The sequence below is a fragment of the Saccharomyces paradoxus genome, chromosome X (assembly GCF_002079055.1).
Source record: "Saccharomyces paradoxus chromosome X, complete sequence".
Lineage (NCBI taxonomy): Eukaryota > Fungi > Ascomycota > Saccharomycetes > Saccharomycetales > Saccharomycetaceae > Saccharomyces > Saccharomyces paradoxus.
Window position 1 is genome coordinate 561712 of NC_047496.1, and position 23241 is coordinate 584952.

The 23241-nt window shown below is 40.0% G+C and overlaps 18 protein-coding genes across 18 annotated transcripts; 7 read left to right on the plus strand and 11 right to left on the minus strand.

Moving 5' to 3' along the window:
- Window positions 1-19: 19 nt before the first annotated feature.
- Window positions 20-1081, plus strand: RFC2 (replication factor C subunit 2; the record flags this gene model as incomplete). Its single annotated transcript, XM_033911439.1, has 1 exon — window positions 20-1081. The coding sequence occupies one exon, from the start codon at window positions 20-22 to the stop codon at window positions 1079-1081; it is 1062 nt and encodes a 353-aa protein (XP_033767330.1).
- Window positions 1082-1178: 97 nt separating this feature from the next.
- HAM1 (nucleoside triphosphate pyrophosphohydrolase HAM1) lies at window positions 1179-1772 on the minus strand (the record flags this gene model as incomplete). The annotated part of the gene is made up of 1 exon (XM_033911440.1): window positions 1179-1772. One exon carries the CDS (start codon window positions 1770-1772, stop codon window positions 1179-1181), a length of 594 nt encoding a protein of 197 aa, XP_033767331.1.
- A 222-nt stretch (window positions 1773-1994) lies between these two features.
- On the minus strand, window positions 1995-2972 carry LIA1 (deoxyhypusine monooxygenase; the record flags this gene model as incomplete). Its single annotated transcript, XM_033911441.1, has 1 exon — window positions 1995-2972. One exon carries the CDS (start codon window positions 2970-2972, stop codon window positions 1995-1997), a length of 978 nt encoding a protein of 325 aa, XP_033767332.1.
- Window positions 2973-3331: 359 nt separating this feature from the next.
- On the minus strand, window positions 3332-4501 carry NPA3 (GTPase NPA3; the record flags this gene model as incomplete). The annotated part of the gene is made up of 1 exon (XM_033911442.1): window positions 3332-4501. The coding sequence occupies one exon, from the start codon at window positions 4499-4501 to the stop codon at window positions 3332-3334; it is 1170 nt and encodes a 389-aa protein (XP_033767333.1).
- A 186-nt stretch (window positions 4502-4687) lies between these two features.
- On the minus strand, window positions 4688-5308 carry OPI3 (bifunctional phosphatidyl-N-methylethanolamine N-methyltransferase/phosphatidyl-N-dimethylethanolamine N-methyltransferase; the record flags this gene model as incomplete). Its single annotated transcript, XM_033911443.1, has 1 exon — window positions 4688-5308. One exon carries the CDS (start codon window positions 5306-5308, stop codon window positions 4688-4690), a length of 621 nt encoding a protein of 206 aa, XP_033767334.1.
- Window positions 5309-5559: 251 nt separating this feature from the next.
- Window positions 5560-6126, plus strand: MOG1 (Ran GTPase-binding protein MOG1; the record flags this gene model as incomplete). The annotated part of the gene is made up of 1 exon (XM_033911444.1): window positions 5560-6126. The coding sequence occupies one exon, from the start codon at window positions 5560-5562 to the stop codon at window positions 6124-6126; it is 567 nt and encodes a 188-aa protein (XP_033767335.1).
- A 235-nt stretch (window positions 6127-6361) lies between these two features.
- HOC1 (alpha-1,6-mannosyltransferase) lies at window positions 6362-7552 on the plus strand (the record flags this gene model as incomplete). The annotated part of the gene is made up of 1 exon (XM_033911445.1): window positions 6362-7552. One exon carries the CDS (start codon window positions 6362-6364, stop codon window positions 7550-7552), a length of 1191 nt encoding a protein of 396 aa, XP_033767336.1.
- A 184-nt stretch (window positions 7553-7736) lies between these two features.
- Window positions 7737-8984, minus strand: CDC11 (septin CDC11; the record flags this gene model as incomplete). Its single annotated transcript, XM_033911446.1, has 1 exon — window positions 7737-8984. The coding sequence occupies one exon, from the start codon at window positions 8982-8984 to the stop codon at window positions 7737-7739; it is 1248 nt and encodes a 415-aa protein (XP_033767337.1).
- Window positions 8985-9635: 651 nt separating this feature from the next.
- Window positions 9636-10571, minus strand: MIR1 (Mir1p; the record flags this gene model as incomplete). Its single annotated transcript, XM_033911447.1, has 1 exon — window positions 9636-10571. One exon carries the CDS (start codon window positions 10569-10571, stop codon window positions 9636-9638), a length of 936 nt encoding a protein of 311 aa, XP_033767338.1.
- A 679-nt stretch (window positions 10572-11250) lies between these two features.
- BNA2 (dioxygenase BNA2) lies at window positions 11251-12627 on the plus strand (the record flags this gene model as incomplete). The annotated part of the gene is made up of 1 exon (XM_033911448.1): window positions 11251-12627. One exon carries the CDS (start codon window positions 11251-11253, stop codon window positions 12625-12627), a length of 1377 nt encoding a protein of 458 aa, XP_033767339.1.
- A 206-nt stretch (window positions 12628-12833) lies between these two features.
- On the minus strand, window positions 12834-14018 carry AIM24 (Aim24p; the record flags this gene model as incomplete). The annotated part of the gene is made up of 1 exon (XM_033911449.1): window positions 12834-14018. One exon carries the CDS (start codon window positions 14016-14018, stop codon window positions 12834-12836), a length of 1185 nt encoding a protein of 394 aa, XP_033767340.1.
- Window positions 14019-14310: 292 nt separating this feature from the next.
- Window positions 14311-14652, minus strand: EAF6 (Eaf6p; the record flags this gene model as incomplete). The annotated part of the gene is made up of 1 exon (XM_033911450.1): window positions 14311-14652. One exon carries the CDS (start codon window positions 14650-14652, stop codon window positions 14311-14313), a length of 342 nt encoding a protein of 113 aa, XP_033767341.1.
- A 338-nt stretch (window positions 14653-14990) lies between these two features.
- Window positions 14991-15920, minus strand: ACF4 (Acf4p; the record flags this gene model as incomplete). Its single annotated transcript, XM_033911451.1, has 1 exon — window positions 14991-15920. One exon carries the CDS (start codon window positions 15918-15920, stop codon window positions 14991-14993), a length of 930 nt encoding a protein of 309 aa, XP_033767342.1.
- A 133-nt stretch (window positions 15921-16053) lies between these two features.
- Window positions 16054-17385, plus strand: SPAR_J02630 (uncharacterized protein; the record flags this gene model as incomplete). Its single annotated transcript, XM_033911452.1, has 1 exon — window positions 16054-17385. The coding sequence occupies one exon, from the start codon at window positions 16054-16056 to the stop codon at window positions 17383-17385; it is 1332 nt and encodes a 443-aa protein (XP_033767343.1).
- Window positions 17386-17490: 105 nt separating this feature from the next.
- On the minus strand, window positions 17491-17808 carry TMH11 (Tmh11p; the record flags this gene model as incomplete). The annotated part of the gene is made up of 1 exon (XM_033911453.1): window positions 17491-17808. One exon carries the CDS (start codon window positions 17806-17808, stop codon window positions 17491-17493), a length of 318 nt encoding a protein of 105 aa, XP_033767344.1.
- Window positions 17809-18440: 632 nt separating this feature from the next.
- On the plus strand, window positions 18441-18767 carry STE18 (Ste18p; the record flags this gene model as incomplete). The annotated part of the gene is made up of 1 exon (XM_033911454.1): window positions 18441-18767. The coding sequence occupies one exon, from the start codon at window positions 18441-18443 to the stop codon at window positions 18765-18767; it is 327 nt and encodes a 108-aa protein (XP_033767345.1).
- Window positions 18768-18862: 95 nt separating this feature from the next.
- EMC2 (Emc2p) lies at window positions 18863-19741 on the minus strand (the record flags this gene model as incomplete). Its single annotated transcript, XM_033911455.1, has 1 exon — window positions 18863-19741. The coding sequence occupies one exon, from the start codon at window positions 19739-19741 to the stop codon at window positions 18863-18865; it is 879 nt and encodes a 292-aa protein (XP_033767346.1).
- Window positions 19742-20085: 344 nt separating this feature from the next.
- BIR1 (survivin) lies at window positions 20086-22971 on the plus strand (the record flags this gene model as incomplete). The annotated part of the gene is made up of 1 exon (XM_033911456.1): window positions 20086-22971. The coding sequence occupies one exon, from the start codon at window positions 20086-20088 to the stop codon at window positions 22969-22971; it is 2886 nt and encodes a 961-aa protein (XP_033767347.1).
- Window positions 22972-23241: the final 270 nt, after the last annotated feature.

Sequence of the window (23241 nt, forward strand, 5' to 3'; positions counted from 1 at the left end):
GTGTTTACAATCACCTGAAATGTTTGAAGGATTTGGTCCAAATAAGAAGCGTAAGACATCAAAGTTAGCCGCAGAGCAATCGTTAGCACAACAACCTTGGGTTGAGAAATACAGGCCCAAAAATTTAGATGAAGTTACAGCTCAAGACCATGCCGTTACCGTTTTGAAGAAAACCTTAAAGTCAGCTAATCTACCACATATGCTGTTCTATGGCCCTCCAGGAACTGGTAAAACGTCTACCATTTTAGCACTAACCAAAGAATTATATGGGCCCGAATTGATGAAATCAAGAATCTTAGAGTTGAATGCTTCTGATGAACGTGGTATCTCTATTGTAAGAGAAAAGGTGAAAAATTTTGCAAGATTGACGGTATCCAAGCCTAGCAAACATGACTTGGAGAACTATCCATGCCCACCGTACAAGATCATTATCCTTGATGAGGCCGATTCAATGACTGCCGATGCGCAAAGTGCATTGCGTAGAACAATGGAAACCTATTCAGGAGTAACAAGGTTCTGTTTGATTTGTAATTATGTGACAAGAATTATTGACCCGCTGGCATCCCGTTGTTCCAAATTTAGATTCAAAGCCCTAGATGCAAGTAATGCCATCGACCGTTTGAGGTATATCAGCGAACAAGAAAATGCTAAATGTGATGATGGAGTTTTAGAAAGAATATTAGACATTTCAGCAGGTGACTTGAGAAGAGGCATCACATTATTACAATCCGCTTCCAAAAGGGCGCAATACTTGGGAGACGGTAAAAATATAACTTCGACACAAGTGGAAGAATTAGCCGGCGTGGTACCTCATGACATTTTAATAGAAATCACTGAGAAAGTTAAAAGTGGTGATTTTGATGGGATTAACAAATATGTTAACGCATTCATGAAGAGCGGTTGGTCTGCCGCTTCAGTAGTCAACCAGCTACATGAATATTACATCACCAGCGATAACTTTGATACGGACTTCAAGAATCAAATTTCCTGGTTGCTGTTTACCACGGATTCCAGGTTAAACAACGGCACTAACGAGCACATCCAATTATTAAACTTATTAGTTAAAATATCCCAACTCTAATATACAAGCATCTTTATATAATTTAATATAAAGGCGACATAAAGTAAGAATAATAAAAAGTTCTATCATAATATCTCTTATCTTCTCGGCAGGCCGTCTAGAAGTCATTTTGGTACAAGTACTCTTTGAATTGAGCGAAGGCCTTACCGCGATGAGAGATAGCATTCTTTGCGTCTTTGGTCATCTCCGCATACGTTAATCCGTTACTATCAAAGGGCTCAAAGATTGAATCCCAGCCAAATGTAGTAGGGCCCCGGCTTGGAACGATCTTCCCTTTAGTAATTCCTTGAAAGAAGTGATATTCGCCCCGAGAATCAGCAAAGCAAATGGTGGTAACTGCTTCAGCGTTTTTATTTTCAAAGGGTTCCAACATTTTCACAATTTTATCCAATCCCATACTCTTCAAAAACCACTTTATATAAGCACCTGGCAAGCCATTAAACTCGTCAAATCTTAATGCAGTGTCTTCTACAAAAACTGGCTTACCCTTACCCAAGACTGCAACAGCTTGCTTTCCTTTGGCCAACGCAATGGCATTCAGATCTGTGTCCTGCAATTCTTCTAGGTCCAAAGCCTCATTGATCAAATGGATGGTTTTATTGTTGCTGTCGACGTCTTGAATCAAAATCGACTGCACTTCCTTTAGCTTATTGGCGTTGCCAGTGACAAATACGATTTCGTTGTTGCCCATACTATTATGTTAGCTTTTATATGTGTAAGTGCGTGTGTGCTTTTATGCTTTGAAACTAATGTTGAAAGTTGAAAGTTGAAACTCGAAAAGATCTTGAAAATAAATAATTTTTTTGTTATTTGATACATTTGTATATAACGGAAATGGCGGGTTCTGAAAAGTATAAAATACAAGGCTACACAATGACTATTATGACTATCATTATTGATGATGCTAATTCTTTTAATTAGCGGTTGGAGCATATTCTAGTTCGTTGCTGTTTTCGTAATCGTACATATCTAGCGCAACGATACAAGATTCTCTGACGACATCGACTTCATCGTTAAGGTAAGACTTCAAGACATCGACAACTTCTGGAGAGGCAATGGCACCCAAGGCTTCAGCAGCTTCGTGTCTAACCATTGGGGCTTCTTCCTTTCTACCCAAAACTTCAATCAAACTTGGGACGGCAGCCGGACTACCTATTTGACCAAAAACGTAAGCGATTTCATGCTTGAAAAGAGAAGATTCCGCACTGAAACCAGTGGCCAAGGCCAAGACGGCTTCATCAGTACCGATATCCCTCAGTCTGAACATGGCTCTGTATCTTTGGAACAAAGGTTGCTTAGGATCGTTCAATAAGGCCTGTAGTTCTGGGATGCTAGCATCCTTTTCCAATGGTAGAGGTGGAGCTGGGTCAATACTTGAGTATAGAGATTGTTGCAGGTTCTCCTTATCCTTGGCGCCACCATGGGTCCAGTTGATTCTGTTGATGGCCAGTTCACAGGTTTCTCTAACAGCAATATTTGGATCTTCCTTGGCAGCTTTATTTAGGTCGTCCAAGGAATTCTTGTCACCTAGGGCACCCAAAGCCTCAGCGGCTTCGTGTCTCACCATTGGTTCTTGATTTTGATCTAACATAACGTGTCTTAGAGTTGGAGCAGCGTCCAAGTTCTTGGTTTGACCCAACACGTAGGCGACTTCATGCTTCAGCAGCTCAGACTTATCGTTGACGAAGGACTCGGCAATGTATTCGATGGCCTTTTTGGCTTCTTCTGGCTTGGTGGCAAATTCTTCAGCGACAGTCTTTAAGTTGAACAGAGCTCTGAATCTGTTGGCCAAAACGGTTTTGCCGGACTTGTTAACTAAGATGTCTCTTAGTTGTTCTAAAGTACATTCATCGACGTTTTCTTGGAAATGCTTTTCAAAGTTAGTGGACATTTTTTTTCTTCTTTCTTGCGTGCGTATGTTGGAGAAACTGTAATTTAGGTAATAAAACGTAGATTTATTGCCAAATAGACACGTATATTCACTGGATTTGCCTTATGTAATTTATATGATAAAAACTTTTCAGCTCATCGAGAAAATTTTTCCCTCCTCCCACGCAGGATAAAAAAATTTTTTTTTTTTTTTTTCAAGTTTCTCACTGCATTCTACGAGGATTTCTGTGGGAGGGACCAGCTCTATTGTTCAAAAGATAATAAACGTGGGAGTTTATCTGACGTTCGTCTTTGCAATTCCATTGTCTTTTTTTTCTGCGGGTCGAACGATCACCGGACAAAAGTGCCATACGTAGTTATTTAGTTTCTAATATACTTAGCGATATTTTCCGCAGTCTCGCTACTGGCCGTTTTCCCTACTTGCTGCATAGCTTCCTGATATCTCCTTTGTAGGTCTGGAGCAGAGTTCTCGTTGACCTCGCCTTTTGTTCTTTCTTCGCCTGGGAACGTATATTCTCTCTCAACGCCTTCGTCCTCGTCCCTATCCACAAGGCCATCATTGGCATCCTCTTCGAGGTCGCTAATGGCATCTATGCTGTCGTTGTCGCTGGCAGCTCGGTTTGCAGCAGCGCTATTCTTCTCGTTTAGCCCCAGGTCCTTCATCAGCCCATTCAATGATTTTTGCTTTCTCATCTCTTCCTTTTCCTTTTTTAGGTTCATCGCTTTTTCACGTTCTTGCTTATAGTATTGGTCATATTCGTTAACTTTCTTATCCACGCATTGCATGAATTCGTCGAATCCGTCGCCGGTGAAACTGGAGACGCCCACGACGTCTAGTTGGGAATAAAATTCTTCCAGCATCAGTGACATCGAATTCACCAATGAGCTCATGTAGCCGGAGCCCAGCCCATTGTCACCATTCAAATCTTGATCATCCTTAATGGCTGCTTGGAAACTCTCAAAATCTGTCATCCATTCCTTAGCAAAATCTGCCTTGCACACATCGGTCTTGTTGAAAACGACAATCATCGGTAGCTTGGTCTTATACAGAATGGAACAAGCGTACAGCATGTTACTCATGAATGTGGTTGGGGATGAGTTTCTAGGCGTATCCACGATATACGCAATCACCGTGGGAAAGCTGGAGGCAAAAGATTCGGTGATAATGGCACCAGACGCACTCCAAACAAAGCATTCAATCTGGCCTGGAGTGTCGATGATGCAGTTTTGGAACTTATCCTTCTTCTGTTCCACCAACTTAATCACTTGGTCAATCTTGGTGCTGAACAAATTTAGACTGGTGACAATGGCACCGTTCGGACCCAGCTGGTAATTCTCCATCACTTTCTTGTACTTGATCGAGTCTCTGATATCGATGTTGGCACCATATGGGACTCTCAACACTGCAGGATCGAGATTGATCACGTATGGTGGCGTTTTCTCTGCTCGCAAGTGGGAGTTCAACCTTTGCATGAAGGTTGTCTTACCGGAACCGGCCATACCAATACATATGATTGTGCTCAAACTCATTCTTATCGTGTCGTTGGTGCTCTTGTGCTTGTTTGTATGCGCTAGATGCTCCCATTGTATTCCTTGTTAAATAGAGCATCGCATTAAAATTTTTTTTCACTTTCGCGAAGAAACTGATTATAAAGCTATGTAGGAAACGGTAGTTATATAGGCTTCTAAACATTATAGAATACAGGCATAGGCCATTCACATGTGCTTTTTGGCCTTGTCACGGTTGGCGTAGATCATGGCGGTAAAAGGTTCTTCCCAACGAAGAGCAATCTTGTACATGAAGTAAACTATCGCAGAAACAACTAACCCAGCAGGCTTCCCCTTGTAAAGGGCCATACCCAGGAAGGACAAAGTAGAACCCTGGTACATGGGGTTGTTGGAAACATTGAAGGGAAAACCAGTCACTCTCTCGTCCATGAGAATGCCGAAATAGTCACCCAAGTACGTACCTGTAACCCCAAGTTTGTACATGGAACTCAAAACAAGCACTTGTCCCACACCAAAGAAGGCCACACCCAGCTTGGTCCAATTTTCGCCCGTGATCAAAGAACACGTAGGCTGTTCACGCAATGCAGACTCGTACACCATGTCTCTGATGATACCTAACGAAAAAATGGTCGCTGCCAACATGTAACAGCCCTTTTTGGCCCCACCACACATCTTGGTGAGAGGGTGCTTGTGGTATTCCATTCTGGCAACGATGTTCCAGAAAATAGGATTGAACATCGTGCACATGATGGCCAGCTGGAATTTGGAGGACTGGAAATCGACACTGTGGATGAGTTGCTGGATGATCTCTTGGACTGAATCCTTCATTGCTTGTTTTACGTTATTCTTGCTGTCTTCAATTGCTGTTTGTAATCTTGTCAGAAGCCGTTCGTCTTCTTCAGTTGTAGTCTCTTATAAAGGCCCCTTTATCTAGTTGGTTATTGCAGTGGCAGTGGACAGAAATTAAAGATGCATGTGTGGGTTTGCATATGAAGATTGAAAAGGCTTCTCATATTTCACAACCGGTGTAACTTTCCACATGCACCCTCATTGACACCTACCGTGGTCATCAAGGAAACATGAACAACAAGGAAGTCGAATTGTACGGAGGCGCTATCACTACTGTCGTTCCACCGGGGTTCATGGACGCTTCTTCTCTGAGAGAAGTCCCCGATACGCAAGAGGTGTACGTCAATTCCCGTCGCGATGCAGAAGAATTTGGAGATGGGTTAGCCACCAATGAGAGCATCATCGTGGACCTCTTGGAGACAGTTGACAAGGCCGATCTGAAGAAAGCCTGGGAGTTCCATGTGGAAGATCTGACCGAACTGAACGGCACCACCAAATGGGAAGCATTACAAGAAGACATTATTCAGCAAGGGACTAAGCTCACCGGACTCGTTATGGAAGTAGCAAATAAGTGGGGGAAACCAGATCTCGCACAGACCGTTGTCATTGGTGTAGCGTTGATCAGACTGCCCCAGTTTGACACGGATGCAGTCATCTCCATCAATGTACCTTTGACGAGGGAGGAGGCGTCGAAAGCAAGCAACAAAGTGTTGCCTTTAAGATGCCATGCTGTCTATCAATTATTGCAAGAAATGGTACAGAAGTTTCACGTTGTGGACACGTCGCTCTTTGCGTAAACAAGCTATCCAACTTTTCAATAGTATTTTATATTACCTTTTTTATTACCAGTATATAGCGTAGTACATGTTTTTTCCGATAAGTATAACGAAATTTCCTAACAGCGAAGAAAGTGAAAAAATAACAGTAACCATAATGAACATTCTTTTCATTATTTTTATACGTATTCTTGCAAAGAAGAGGTGCTTTATTGGGAAGACCGGCAGATAGATAAACAGGGTGCGGTGATCAACGATGGGCAAGACAACAAAAAGAGCCTCTAGTATCAGGAGATTGATGGTGTTCGCGATAGTAGCTCTCATCTCATTGGCATTGGCAGTTAGATACCTATTTCACAACTCTAATGCTACTGATTTGCAAAAAATTCTTCAGAACTTGCCCAAAGAGATTTCTCAAAGCATTAATAGTGCCAACAATATTCAAAGCTCTGATTCTGATTTAGTTCAACATTTTGAGAGTTTAGCTCAGGAGATCAGATATCAGCAGGAAGTTCAAGCAAAGCAATTTGATAAACAACGTAAGGTTCTGGAAAAAAAAATCCAAGATTTGAAACAAACACCACCAGAGGCCACACTAAGAGAACGTATAGCCTTGACCTTCCCCTACGATTCGCACGCTAAGTTCCCAGCATTTATTTGGCAAACCTGGTCCAATAATGAAGGTCCCGAGCATGTTCAAGATATAAAGGGCATGTGGGAAAGCAAAAATCCAGGTTTCGCTCATGAAGTTTTGAACCATGACGTGATAAATGCGCTAGTACACCACTACTTCTACTCTATACCGGAAATTCTAGAGACTTACGAGGCTCTGCCCTCAATCATCCTAAAGATAGACTTTTTCAAGTACTTGATACTGTTGGTACATGGGGGTGTTTATGCAGACATTGATACATTCCCTGTTCAGCCAATTCCAAACTGGATCCCTGAAGAGTTGTCACCATCCGACATCGGGTTGATAGTTGGAGTTGAGGAAGACGCTCAAAGAGCTGACTGGAGAACCAAGTACATTAGAAGACTACAGTTCGGCACATGGATTATACAAGCTAAACCTGGCCACCCAGTATTGAGAGAAATCATTTCTCAAATTATTGAGACCACCTTGCAGAGAAAGAAGGACGACCAACTGAATGTCAATCTAAGGAATGATTTGAATATCATGAGTTGGACAGGTTCGGGATTATGGACTGACACTATTTTCACGTACTTCAATGACTTTATGAGAAGTGGTGTCAGCGAGAAGGTTACATGGAAATTATTCCATAACTTAAAAGAGCCAAAATTGTTAAGTGATGTTTTAGTCTTCCCAAAATTCTCATTTAACTGTCCAAATCAAATCGATAATGATGATCCATACAAGAAATTCTATTTCATTACTCATTTGGCCTCGCAATTTTGGAAAAACACCCCGAAAGTGGAGCAGAAATAAGTGTTCCTAAGAACGATTAATAAGCGACTTTTTTTGTTGTTTTTTTCCTCTGCTAATTGATATTATTACTTTTAAGGAATGGAAAAAAAAATAATATACTAGATGTATTTACTTATATATGTAATGTCCCCCACCCTTTATATATATGGAGGAAGAAGAAATATGTAGGGAAGCAAGAATGAGTTCAATCTTCCTGTTTAATTTTAGCCTCTTTTTCCAATCTGGCTTCAATTTCTCTCAACTCCTTTTCTCTTTGCAACAGTTCTTGTCTTTTCAACAGGAGTTCTTGCTGAACTCTCTCCTCAAATGCCTTTAGTCGCTCTTCCTCTAACCGTATTTGCTCCTCACGTGTCATGTAAGTTTCGTTATTCTCGCCAGTGCTTTGTCCATGCATATCGGATGTTGGGTTGGGAACATCGTTATTAATATTATTACTTTGCTTGAAGGGGTTCGTGTTTCTCCTTGTTGTGGTGGAGGAAGACGATGAACCGTTCAATTTCGTGAGATTTGGACGTATGGATTCTGCCGCGACAGATTCACCGGACAATGCCTCGGTTCTATATCTTTCATATAATATCTCATGTGTATAGTTTTTCAAGTCATGCAAATGAGAGATCAATAACGCATTCCTTAAGATAACAAAATCAGAGATTGAGGAATCTTCTACGTCTAGTATTCCCCATGGATACTTTCTGCCACGAATTGTCCCAACATCTCCTCCCATTTCGTAAACTTCATTGGACCCAATAATAGCAAAAGGTAGAAGTGTACGCAAGTACATATTGGTTTCGTAATCTTCGTCTGATATTTCATCTTCATCGAAGGGGAAGTTATAAATCGGCAAGCTCCATCTATCGACATCCTCCATGATCAATTTTTTATTCAGTTTCAGTTCATCTCTTGTCAATGAATCTGATTTACTGATCACCGGGATGATGTTAACTAAAGATCCCAACTGCTTGATGAATTCTACATCAATTTCTTTTAAACCGTGGCCAGTTGGGTTGATTAAGTAAAGGCAACAATGAACTCTACCGTCCTTAAATCTTGGGTTTCTTCTCACACGGCTTTCCTCCAATAAGATTTCATCGTATTGATGACGAATGTAGTCAGAAATGATCTCGAAAGATGGAGAATTGTCTAGAGAATCGCCGAACCCCGGAGTATCGATGATATTAAGTTGAATCTTGACACCTTCATCATCTTCTAACTCGACTGTTTCCTCTCTCAATTGCAAGTCTATTTCCGTGGACGTATCTGTGGGCAGTAGGATTGTTGTCGAGGTGTCTACGACTTGCTGACCGCACAAAGTATTTATAAAAGTTGATCTACCTGAGCCGGACTGGCCCACGATCATTACAGTGAAGGTTATACCTCTTTTCAAATGTTTTCTTTTTCTTAATGCAGAAGACGCATCAATTATTCCGGACATGGCTAGTGATTAGCAATTTCGAGTCTTGTGACGATTGATTTTCTAACCGACTCCGGATCGGGTCGCTAATACATGGTGTCTACCTATTTTATTCCTCGATCAAATACTTTTTTGTTTATTTTTCTTAATGTTAGAAGGCGGAAAAATGAAGAATATTGGCGATGCTGCAAAGGTCGGGTAACAAACCAGGAGCCACTGTTGCGTAATATGGCCCTTTTTATGCTATATATATATATATAATGTCAGTCTGTGCCAAACTAAATATGATACTTCGAGGAACGGGGTTGATACTGTTGGTACATTGTAGTTGCCTCTTTAGATACTTTCCACTTTGACTTCTTTCCATCTCAAAAACCATGAAGACAGCTCAAATGAGCAAAGGGTTTAACGGAGCGATAATCTGTCCTTATAAATAAAAATAAAACAACTAAATATATATATATATATATATACGTATATATTATATATATTTAATGGCATGTTATTTTACAAATACGTGGAATAAGAATACTAGTGATTGAATAGAGTACATTTTAAACAGATTTTACTTATTTCTTTCCTTTGTTGACTCTTTCTTAGAATATGAAAAAAAAAGGGGCTCCAGTGGTAATGAGGAGAGAATATATATGCATGTATCAATCAAGACCATTTTTAATGACCACCACCACCAATTTCAATGGTTGGTGGGCAACCCAAAGTGCTCTTCAAAGAACCATAAATACCAAATTGCAAGGAAGTCAAGGTACCGACCATGACCAAACGAGTAGGCAAACCAGTAAAGGAGCCAAAGAACCCTAACTGTTTGGCCAATTGAGCCAACAATCCAATCGTAGATTGGCCAGGAGCCTTCTTGGTCTTGTTGACCTTGGACAACAGAGTGTCTGCTGGCTGAGACACAATTGCAGCAGCCAAACCAGCGGTCAAACCAGAAAGCAAATTCAACAAAGTGGTGGAAGTAGAGGACAACTTTTCCTTTGGACCGGCGAACCCGTAGTAGAATTCGGAGGCACGTTCAAAGACCAAAAATTTAGCAATGTTGTAAGGAATTTGCTTGAACAAAATTGGAGTGAACCCACTGTAGAAGGAGCCGACACCTTCTTCCTTCAAAATTCTGGAAAACCCTCCGACCAGTCCATTGGCGAACTGAGGTTGGGAGACCAATCTGATTCTAGTGGCTTCTAGGGGACACAAAGCAATGTCTGCCAAGAATTCGGCCATGGCAGCGGACCCCATATAAACGGAGTTCTTGTAGTGAGAAGCGGTATCATAACCCAAATTATCAATGAAGAACTTCTTGAACACTTCGTAACCACCGAACTTGAAGGCACCTTGGATAGAGTAACCCAATAAGGTTGGGCCGAACCCAGTCAACAACGCACCAGCACCTTCACCGGCGATGATTTGCTTAAAAGAACCAACCATCCCCTTGTTGTACACGGTAGGTTCCAGTTGAATTCTCGTCTTAACGACATCGATTGGGACCATACTGGAATGAGTGGACCCGCACCCTATGGCGCCGGCTAGGGCAAACTTCATGTAGTCAGAGACAGAATACTGTGGAATAACAGGAGCAGCAGACAGAGACATGGTGGGATGAGACTTTTTGATCTTTGTAGTTCTTCTTCTTGCAGATCGATCTGTTCTCTGCGATGGTACTTGTAGATAAAAAGATCGAGAGGATGGATCGCACTTAAAAATCTTCTCGAAACGGGCCGCGGCCGGGCATAGGACCCGTTCTCGGCGCTGATTGGCTGTCGATGCCTGGGCAGAGTCTCAGCTGTTGCTCGCTCACATATGACAAAAGACTAGAGAAGGGGGCTACGATGCTGCGATGCTGCGATGCTGCAGCATCGCAGCATCCCTCTATTCAAAGACAGTATATCTTGCATTGTTTGAGACTGATAAGCGCCTGATCAGAACCATCGCCCGATGTTAGTGAGAGCGCTCTTCCCAAAAACGTAAAACTTGCTTGCCCGTCTCGTCGTAAACGTCTTAGCTGGCTTGGCGGAGATCGCGTAATTGTTTAGACTTAAGCTAGTACTCAGGTTTTGCACCAGACACTTGTGCTGCTTCAGTGTTGTACTGAAAACGTCTATCGGTAGCGGCCTTTTTTTATTTTTTTTCTCTATGGGCTGACGCTGTCACTTTTCAACGTCGCTCCGAGGTAAAAAAGCCACCGTCAGAAATAATTACTGTCACACACACTAGATGTCCATGTATCTTCAGCATATATAAGGCGAAAATAAAAGAAAGAGTCAACGCCGATATGAACAACACTTATACAACCGGACTACAAGTACTACATAGAACAAAAATGAGACCACTACCAGTGCTAGAAAAATACTGCATTTCGCCACACCATGGGTTTTTGGACGACCGGTTACCCTTGACCAGGCTAAGCAGCAAGAAATACATGAAATGGGAAGAAATTGTTGCCGAACTACCCTCTCTTTTGCAAGAAGATAGTAAGGTGCGGGGTGTTATCGATGGACTGGATGTCTTGGACTTGGATGACACTATTCTGGGCGACGTCAGGGAGCTCAGAAGAGCATATTCCATTTTGGGGTTTATGGCACACGCTTATATTTGGGCCAGCGGAACTCCCCGGGATGTACTACCGGAGTGCATTGCAAGACCACTGTTGGAGACAGCGCATATTTTGGGAGTACCACCATTAGCTACGTATTCCTCGTTGGTGTTATGGAACTTCAAACTGGCCGACAAGTGCAAGAAAACGGAAACCGGGTGTTTGGACTTGGAAAATATTACAACGATAAACACATTTACGGGAACCGTCGACGAAAGTTGGTTTTATCTGGTTAGCGTGCGGTTTGAAAAAATCGGCAGCGCTTGTTTAAACCATGGGTTGCAGATGTTGAGAGCAATTAGAAGGGGTGATAAAGAAGACGCTGCTGTGATAGGCGCTGTTGTGATAGACGGGCTGAAGAACTTAGCTGCAACCATTGAGAGGTTATCGAAAACTTTGATGGAAATGGAGCTTAAGTGCGAACCCAATGTGTTTTATTTCAAGATAAGACCATTTTTGGCCGGATGGACCAATATGTCGCATATGGGGTTACCGCAAGGCGTCAAGTATGGAGCGGAAGGTCAGTACCAGATTTTTTCTGGTGGCTCCAATGCGCAAAGCTCATTGATACAGACATTGGACATCCTTTTGGGTGTGAAACATACTGCGAATGCTGCGCATTCTTCTACGGGAAACAGCAAGGTCAACTACTTGGACGAAATGAAAAAATATATGCCGAGAGAACATCGTGAATTTCTTTATCATTTGGAATCGGTATGTAATATTCGTGAATATGTTTCCCTTGACCCTTCTAACCAGCCCTTACAAGAGGCCTATGGCCGTTGCATTTCCATGCTGAAAATATTTAGAGATAATCATATCCAGATTGTCACCAAATACATTATCTTGCCCTCTAATTCGAAGCAACACGGCTCCAATAAACCGGGAATACTAAGTCCAATTGAGCCCAATACCAAGACAAGCGATTGTTCGAGATCCAAAGCCGCCTCGTCAAAGACTATTGGAACCGGCGGTACAAGATTAATGCCCTTCTTAAAGCAGTGTAGAGACGAAACTGTCGCCACTGCGGAAATCAAAAATGAGAACAAAAATTGACATTATACAGTTTATCAACATCCCTTTTTTTTTTCTTTGTTGATGCAGGAACCTGCAACTTAAAGCTTTTTAGTTGTTCTTCTCGGTCATATTTTTTATACATATATACATACATATACACATGTGTTGTGTACTACATGCTGCCTTCCTTCAATTTTCTTTTATGTATAAACAAGGAGGAAAGATATTATAAACAATTTTTTTTTTTATATGAACTTCGAAGTACTTTGAAAATCAACCTTTCCATTCTGTGAGACGGTCGCAATAAACAATGAGGGCCTGTTGGCAAGCTCGATGATCTTTGAATTAACATCATTAGCCACTTCTTCCTCTAAATTGACATCGTTATCGTTCCCGTTGCTCTTCTTGACGTGGCCCTTGGATGTTAATTTAGTTAGAATATTATCTTTCGATGTTGTCATTTCATGCGTTTGAATCAAGATTGTTCTTGGACCCTTTACCTTCATAAAATACGAGTCGATACCATAAATGTATCTTTTTTCGTACTGGTTTCGGATCCAACTACCCATTCTTTTGAAAAATCGAACAGAGTGTCCGTAAGCAGATTTTAGCGTTTGGTTCTTGATAAATTTAGGTACTACCTTATCATTACTTGTATCTCCGACGTACGCGCTTTCCACGTGTAATTCTTGTCTCTCGACTGAATTTGCAATATCCAATTGACTTTGGCCGTTAATGGCCAAAATGTTTCTGGAATTAACCAGTATTTTGTCACTCTCATCAATTAACTCAATCGAATAGACCGATCCACCTCCACATACTAATACATTTCCTCTCCCATTTAGAATTTGAAATTTCCGTGGTAGTCGTGACTTTGCTGAGCTCGAGACCAAAGACCTTGCGGTGGGAAAGATAGGCGATTTGATTTCCAGACTAGAGTTCTGTTCAAACGCGATTATTGAATCTTTGCCAAATACATTCCAATCCTTTGTCCCAGTCAGATTTAGTACAGACAAGCTTCTTGAAGAATTGAAAGGTCTTCCCGACGTTTCAAAGTTTGGGGCAGCCAGAATTTCCAAACTGGAGGATCCGATAATTCTATGAAACAATGAGGACTTAAATGAACGAAATTTAATCAAGTTCGACCAAAAGTTGAGCCATTTATAGGAGAGGGAGAGATGGTTCAAATTGTGAATGGAAACTAGGCAGTCCTTTTTAATACAAATTGGAATATCCGGTTGCACAGTGATAGATGCGATCTTACCGTTTTCGTCTACTAGCTTGAAACGGGAAGTGGCAATATCCTTGCTTAAATTCTCGATATATGTCTTCTCTCTACTTACAACAGTACTCTCCGTCTTGGCCGCTTGTGGGCTCAAAAGAGAAATTGATCTCTGCCAAACTCGAGTATTCACCCTTGAACTTATCATGGTGGGCAATTATCTTTCCTGTATTTCTGTTCTGTTTATCTTTATCTGTTTACTCGCCAGCCAATAAAATGACTGGAAGTACGGGACCTTTGAAATTTTGCCCTTATTAGTAAATAATTATAAAAACATCATATATTTATAAAAAATGAAAATGAAACAAATATTTAATATGTAAACAGTTGTATGGAACTTGAAGATCTCCTGTCAACATTGTTTCCTTTTTCTTCCTTTTTTTTTAACCAGATGCTCTACGGCAGTTAAGTGATGCAAATATCCACGTAGTGCCATCGCACTAATCATTTTGTGGTTGGCCATGCCGCTGCTTCACGTATGTAGCACTGCTTAAGGAAAAAATACGATCATTGTTATCGAATGCAGAATCTGCATGGCTGTGGTGCGACTTGGAGAAGGTGTCAAACCCTTTTATGATATTACCAGAGTAGTGCGATTTTGACCCATGAGCTCCGCCATGACCTGAATGATTGTTGTTACTATTGTGTGAAAAATACTCAGTCTCTTTATCGTATATCTCTTGTTGTAAATTGTCAAAGGTATCTTCTTGTTCTCTCCTATCTTGGAGGGACTTTTTTAGTTCCGCTTTCAATGCTTCATAACACTTCAGCTCATCAGCCATTTTCTTCTAGGCGTTGGGTTGGTAAGGAACAATGATGCCTGCCTTCTAAAGATAAGTATCTTTTCTATTTTCTTTTGTTTCCGTTGCGGCTTTACACTGCTTTATTCTTGATTTAACAACACAGTTAGCAAGTCATAAATAGACCACATGTAAGGCTTTTTTTTCAAAAATATCAATCAAAATTTAAAAAGAAAGCAGTAGCACCATGAATCGGGCAAAAAAAAAGTGGTACCTATGTAAAAGAATGCATAAGTGAAGCTGTTTATTCTTTGTATTTATGTTAATTAATATATTACACATAAAGGTCTTGTGAAAAAGCATTTAATCGTTTTCATTTGCTACCTTTTAAATAAATGAACGGGTATGTCACCCATTGGTTCAAATTCTTCATCATCCTCGTCCTCGCTGCGCACTTCGTCGTATTCGTAACCCAAGTTTTCCTTTATGTAATAGTTATCCTTCTTACTTTTCCCCTTGTCCAAAAGATCATCGAATTCATCCTCCTCCATATTCATTTGATTGAATTTGTTAAGTATTCTTTGTAGGAATGGAGTATTAGCCTCAGCAGTGGCCGTTGTATTCGTATTTTTTGCAGGATTCCTTGGAGGCAATGAAGGAGGTGCCGGTGATAAGTTTGATTCTGAACTACGGCCGGGAGCAGCATTTTGCATACGTTGTGATCGGTTAGGCGAAAGGTTCGGCCTACGATTGGGTAACGGGTTATTTATGTTACTATTGACGTTACGATTGGTCTTATTAAAAAAATCGTTTATACTCTTTTTACCCTTGAGCATATTTGGTGAATTATTTACGTCCACAAAGGTTTGTTGAATTTTTCTGGTGAAAGTGGACAGGTATTCACTTGTGTTCTGGTTACTCAATTTCTGTTGTTCGTTTCGGGGTAGTGTATCTTTGAACTGGAACTCTAATTGTTTTAACTCTTTTTGGGCGACCTCTAACTTGAAATTAAGTTCACTGATTTCTCTGTGTTTTGCGGCTAGTTTATATATTAAGTCTTGATCGGTTGAAATTGGACTTGCGTGGTCGCTCACGGGTGACTGGTTTGTGGTGGACCTTTGCGGACTTGATATAGGTATAGCAAGCCTTTTGGGCTTTAAAGGTGTAGTAACCCTTGGTGATTGTGATCCAGACTGCACTTGCTGTTGCTGTTGATGTGATTGTTGCTGCTGGTCTTGGGAGTGTTTATCGACAATTGACAACTTATGTAATTCAATTGGCTGACTAATCACACGCTGGTCTTCCGACATGGCTTTAAGATATAGGTATGGATGTGTTTTGTATAGATTTTGGCCAGTCTACTAGCATTCCTTAAGTATAGTTTTTAGGTTTGAAAAAGCTACGATATATATCAGAAAAAAAAAATAATAAAGCTCTAACAGCATGCCTGAAGAAAGTTTACACGGGAATAGAAAAGTCCAACAACGCTTGATACAACCAACGATGGATGTTGATATAGGATGTTATTTTAAAGAGAAGCGCTATGACGACAAATTGCTTGACTTCATCAGATATGACATCAAAACACCTAAAAAGACTAAATATACACTACAAAGGTCTTCGGGAACAGATGAGGAAAGTGTACGATTACAAAGGTTTTACCAATTAGGAATAGATCTGAAATTGAAGTACTTCAAGCGGAGATCATTGAAGAAGCAAGGACGGATCAAGAATGCCACGGAGGAGTTACTGCAATTAGCCAACGAACAATTGAAACTTTTCAACAGAATAGTAGAGAGAGAAACCAGTTGGATAATCTATCCGCTATGGGTAATGGCTAAACAACTAATTCTTCTGGCAAACGAATCCAGGGAGCTTAATAAAGAATCAATTGAAGGGTGCGGGCGTACCATCCATAGAAGCTTTACCATATGCCTCAATGATAGAAACCCAAGACTGAATGAAAATAAAAAAGTTGGATGTTATATGTTTGCTAATCTAGAGTTTTCCATCTATCATCTGTTAAAGAATAAAGATATGATTAAAAACTTAGTGAAAGTCCTCGAGAGCAGAGTGAATGCCCTGGATATCCCACCATTGAATAAAAGTCTGGCAATGGAACACAAGTCTCAAGTAGTGTTGTATAATTATTATCTGGGTCAATACTACGGATGCCTGGAGAACGATCATGAACGCGGGTTCTTCCACTTAAATGAAGCACTACTGCAGTGTCCAATGCTATATGTGGAATCTACGGGCAAGTTCGTCTTGCAAAGTCAAATGGAAAAGATAATGATACTATTGATTCCGCTTGCGCTTTTGACTAAGAGGTTGTATCCGAACTGGGATCATCCGGTAATAGTAGGTATAATTGCTAGGAGTAAGCGCTTGAGCCAAGTTTATCCGGCATTAGTGCGTAGTGTAATCACAGGGAACTTGCCGCTATATGATGCTACGGCAGCTAACCATGAAAGATTCTTCCTTAAGCAGGGATTGCATGTTGTCGTCACCCTACTTCGAGAGGTGGTTTTCACTCGATTGGTACAGCGATGTTGGCAGTGGGGGAATGATCGAAAAAGCATCATGCCCTTGAAGATTCTGCTGGCAATACAACAGCATCATAGCTCTGTCAATGAGGACGAAGAAGAGCAGTTGAATGCCCTAGAGTGTCGCCTAGCAAGTGCTATAGCAAGTGGGCTTTTGCGTGCTTATCTTTCTCACTCCAACCGTTGCATCGTTTTGAGTAGGAAGGATCCTTTTCCCCATAGCAAATGATAGAAAATAGTCAATAAATGAACGAAGAGAAAAAAAAGAAAGTTTTGTTTATAAAAGAATATTATATTATGTGTATATATATTGTTGTATATATGTCACGGGTCCCTAAGGGTAAAATTCCTTGTATTTGTTATAGTAGTAGTAACTGCCAAGCCCACCCAAGGCCGTCAAAACGACAGGGACAGGTTTAGTGAACCTGGAGGGCATACCTCTAATGACCCCTGCACCGAGTAGCAAGGTTGATGCACCCAATGCCATTTCGAGTCCACCGTCTCTGTTCATATGCAGCAAGTAACCGGCAATCCCATATACACTACCGAATACCAAGCCAGATACTAAAGAGGGAATGGAGCCTTTACGGTAGTATCCCATAAGGCCACCAGCTGTAGTCAAAAAACTCAATGTATATGCTGGATGTTCCATGATGATCTAATGTTCTTTTCTGGAATCTTGTTCCTGTTTTATCCCCCGCTTTTAACTTGTAACATTCATTTGCCTGCTCCCCCCTCTCGTTAAATACCATCTTTTCATAAATTCCGTAGAGGGCGATACGTCTAAAACTATCAACTTCTGAATATTAACTAGGTCAAAATGGATTCTAATGCATTTCCCTCCGCACAAGAAAAGCTAAAAGAGTAGATACATTTCCGCATTTCAACGTTCGCCACTGCCAGTGTACTCAGTAGTATGCCTATATTATTGGTTTTTTTGCAGCTATTATGCAGTTTTGAACGAAGTACAACGAGAGCAATTAAGAAACGGCAAACCTTTTTGAGGTTGTTTCTTTTCTGGCTCGATAGTAGTCTTGATGGCAGTCTTGATACCGTGTAAAACCCACGTGGTCTGGTCTCATACTCAAAATTACGTCCACTTTCCCCTGTATATTATGTTTTGTCGATGTCCGTAGAGCACTCTCTGTTACCCGGATATTCCTGTTATCTTTTGTTTCAAGCTTTAAAAATATGATGCAATATTTAACAAGCAGTACAGGAATGTTCTGTGATAGCACTTCTCAGTTTTGAAATAACAGCAACCGCAGACACAAAACCTCTAAAATGTCATCAGCTCAAAACTCTCCACGCTTACAAGAGTCTCAGGAACAGCAGCAACAACAGCTTTCCTTGAAGATAAAACAGTTGAAGTTGAGAAGAATCAACGAACTAAACAATAAATTGAGGAAAGAACTCAGCCGTGAAAGAATTACTGCCTCAAACGCATGTCTTACGATAATAAACTATACCTCAAATACAAAAGATTATACTTTACCAGAACTATGGGGCTACCCTACAGCAGGATCAAATCATTTTATAGAGGGTTTAAAAAATGCTCAAAAAAATAGTCAAATGTCAAGTTCAAATACTGCTTGTTGTACGCTTATGTAATGATAGTGATAGAATCGAAGAAAGTACAAAAAAAACATGCTTTTTATATCCTCTCTCACCTTTTATCCTTTTTTTTTCCTAATTTTGGCCTTTGTTCATATTTTATTTAAAATTAGTTCAGCGGTGATCTTATCTCTATTGTTAGACTTCGTGGAAATTTCTGTTAGCTTAGATGCAGATAGTTTAATCAAGTCATTCTGTTTAGTGCGTCCCATTTCGCGAGAAATGATGTTAACCAATGCCCACCCTTTTAGGTATAATTCGCTAAGCTCAACGCTTCTCAAAGCGTTCTTCAATGCCTTGTTCAAGAGCTCGGCTTTAACTTGTTTTTTGCTACGCAGAGCTTCGTAATATAGAGTCTCACTTAGTCTACCAAAACAAGCGTAATTGAATGGTGTCAGACACAGGACCTGTTCCAAACAATAACGGGCTTTTTCAAATTGGCCCATTTCAAAATAAATCTCACTGGCATACCACCACAGTTCTGCGTCAAGGGGAAATTTATCTGTAAGAGCAACCAATTCTTTAAGGATACTTTCTTGGCTCAAATTCCTGGAACTTGTCTTAATAGCTATTAATTTCTTGGCGATAGAGACATAGGTAACGAAATCCGTTTCATACTCTAGATCATCCTTCAACAGATTTTCCAGGTATTCAATAGCGCCTTTATCGTCTCCATTTATCTGCAATAAAGTGGCCTTCATAATTACCATTTTATACGAAATTTCACCAAGACGGTCTCTCAGGGTATTATAAACAACTTGCGCATCGACGTCTTGGTTGCGGTACACCAAAACATAGAAAAGCATTTCCATCAAGAAGAAATAATTTCCCTCTGTTAGTGCAGAGTCTCCACTTTTCATATAAATTTTCACTTCATTTTCTAGTTGAAGTAATTGTTCTGGATTGAACTGAGTATACGCTTTCGTATTCATAATTGTCAAGAGCTTTTCTCTAACCAAATCCTTCAACATCGTTTTATTTGCTGTTTGCCAAATTCGTCTTCGTTCCAATGCTCTTCAATGCCTTCAACTCATGCATAGTTATTTATTTAGGTAACGATCCAAAAATGTCTTTTACATAACTTTACTAGCCAACGCTTTTAACATATCACGCGAGACGAATGTTAACAATTAATTATTATGTAGTAGCACATACATATTTTACATATACGTGTAAGGCATCAAGTAAGCTGGGTTATAGTGTGCCCACAGTACTTTCAGATTGATCAAGATTTATTCTAGTATTGAACACCTTTGTTAAAGTTCTAACCGTGTAACGTTCGAGGACTCGTTGGTTGTTTATACCTCATGGGATTATGAATGGTCAAATAGATAAAAAGGAGAAACGATATAGTATGACCAAGCTGGAAGATAGGTTTAGAACTTTCCAAGATGGTGTGGCACTTGAAAAAAAGAAGTTAAAATGGAGTTTTAAAGTGATTCCGTATCAGGCAATGGCCAAGCTTGGATTTTACTTTGATCCAGTGATCGATCCTAAAACATCCAAACTTAAGAAGGACTCTGTAGGATGTTGTTATTGCCATCGTCGAACATTCAATGTGAGAGATTGCCGATCCAAAAGAAAAGACGTTATTGAGACGCTGAGCAATATAATGAGGAAACATTTGACTGATCCAGATAACAAGCAAGTATGCCTTCTCATCTACTTGCGTAATAAGCTATTAACAGATTATAGCTTCCATATGGGTGTCTCGGACTGGAAAAACGACAAGTACTTTAGTGATCCAGATAATGAAGATGTAGTGAGCCTAAGAAAATTTACTTTTGAGGATAACTGGCCTCACGATGATTCTCAAAACGAACATCCGTTAGGTATAGAAAAGATGGTGAATGCAGGACTTATACGCTATGACTCTAGTATAGAGGGCTTAAGCAACCCCAATATGGATAAAACGCTCATGAATGACGCCTGTTATTGTATTTATTGCAAACAGTTGTTGCAAGGCTGGTCAGTAAATGATGATCCGATGAGGCGACATTATAAGGTTTCCCAAAATGGAAATTGTCATTTCTTTCAAACATGCAACAGATTTGAAGGGGTAAGGAATGACAATGGTAGTACTGGCATTTCTAATGCTATCGGCGAAGATTGTGAGGTCTCCCTCACACAAGAGGAAAAGAGAGAAGGAGAAGTGATTGACGTGAAAAGCACTTCTCAAAGCCAGTATTCTTTGTTTGACTCACCTTCATCGAATTCTACTCCTCAAATTAATGATGATGATGATGAACAAACAAATAACTCTGTTATTCAACATAACATGAGTGTACTTAATGGAACAAAAGCTGAAAATGGAAAACAGAATATTGTGGAAGAAAAAGGTCAAATCAACTCGAAGAATTGGGGCATTACATTAGATGGGGGCGATATAAATTGTGACATTGCAGTTGATAAGAAAGACATTATTTCCACGCCAACTGCAATAGAAGCTAAACGTTCAAATGTTCAGCTGACGCAATTATCATCTCCTATACGAAAGAAAAGAAAGTTCAAAAGAATATCGCCCAGAAAAATCTTTGATGAGGAAGATAGCCAAAACTCCCTCAGTAATAATACCGTTAGTGCAGACAACAAAGATAAGGATCTGGTTATAGATTTTACAAGCCATATCATAAAAAACAGAGATGTGGGGAGAAAGAATGCTATTTTAGATGACAGCACAGATGAATTCAGCTTTAGTAACCAAGGACATAGTACTTTTGACATACCTATACCGACTTCATCACATTTACTCAAGGGCATAGATTCAGATAATAACAATGTTATACAAGAAGATAATATTGGCGAAAGGACAGATACAAAAGGAGCGTTTTTTGAAGGCGAAAATTCTCCTGTTAATTCAGAAGCAGATGTATATTTCAGTGGTATGAAACCCATCGGTAGGGACAACAATACTAATATTCTTATAAGAACGCAAACTGTAGGTCAGAAAGTGGGTGATGTCGATACAGATAAGGTCCCCTATAGTGGATCTCCAGAGCTGTCAGAGACACATGAGTTAATCGAAGACAACTCTGGGAAGGAAGAAAAACGAATCGGGGATTTCCGACATCAAAATGAGTCAAATATACGGCAACCTTCGGATATGTTACATTCTGATAAATTGAGTGGTAATTCCAGTAATATTACTGTACCGCCAAAAGGGGAACGAAACATAAGCGATGGCGAAACATCCAATATTTCCGCTGATGTTCTTCCTAGACCAAAGAAGAACTCAGAAGAACCACGAAGGCTATCATTAAGTGGAAAAGCTGTTTCAACGCAAAGAAAATTGGATAATATCAATATAAATCTAAGTTTTTCATCATCAGATTTTTCACCATCATCACAATCTGAGCATACATCAAAAAGTTCAAGCGCTATTTCAACGCCGATAGAAAGCCCTAAAATTAATCTCACACCCAGCTTACATGCAGTTGAAGAGATTTCAGGCCTTAAAAAAGATAAGATCAATGATACGTACTTGATCAATAAGCAGGAAACTATCAAAGCACCGGAATATGTGTCTGTGAAGAATGAAACTTCAGGTGATGAAGGTTTATTTTTTGAGACTGGGACGCCGATCGCATCTCAAGAAAACAAGTCAAGAAAGTTATTTGATGAAGAGTTTTCGGGGAGGGGATTAGATATACCTATTGATTCATCAACTGTAGAAATCAAAAAGGTCCTTAAGCCTGGATTTGAGCCAGTTCCACCGGTCGCGGATAATTTGGCGCCTAATACGGACTTACGTCCCGAGCATTCACGTTTAAAAGAACAACAAAAGGAGATAAACTCAAATTTAGTTATTGGTTCTAAAAAAGTTAGTTCATCGAATGAGGACAACAGGAAAAAAGAGGCAGATACAGGAGAATGGTTTAAAATTGATGAAAATAGGCTGCTTGTAAAAAATTACTTTCATGATTTGTTAAAATATATAAACAATAATGACGCTACGCTAGCTAATGACAAAGATGGTGATCTCGCTTTTTTGATTAAGCAAATGCCCAGTGAAGAGTTGGATATGACGTTTAGTAACTGGGTGAATGTGAAAGTGAAATCTATCAAACGTGAATTTATAGATGACTGTGATAAGAAGTTGGACATATTGAGAAAAAATTATTATACTGCCACAAATTTTGTTGAAACTTTGGAAGATGATGATCAATTGATCAATATTGCTAAGGAAATGGGCATTTTATAGCTAACTAGTTTGATGCATTGGCCAAAATTTTGTACTCTCTGTAATATGAAAAGCATTTATAGAATGTTTGGCTATATCGTAGATATCTGAGGAAACTTTCGGCACAGCTTTTCCTGTGAACGTGAGAAATTTACGTAAATTGGTGGATACTGCAATTCTAAAAGGGAACATATGTGAAGGAAAAAAAGTTTTAAATGAATGCATTATGTATTTATATGTAAATAAGTAAGTATAATGAATAAGTACTAAAGGAGATTTTGAGAATAAAAC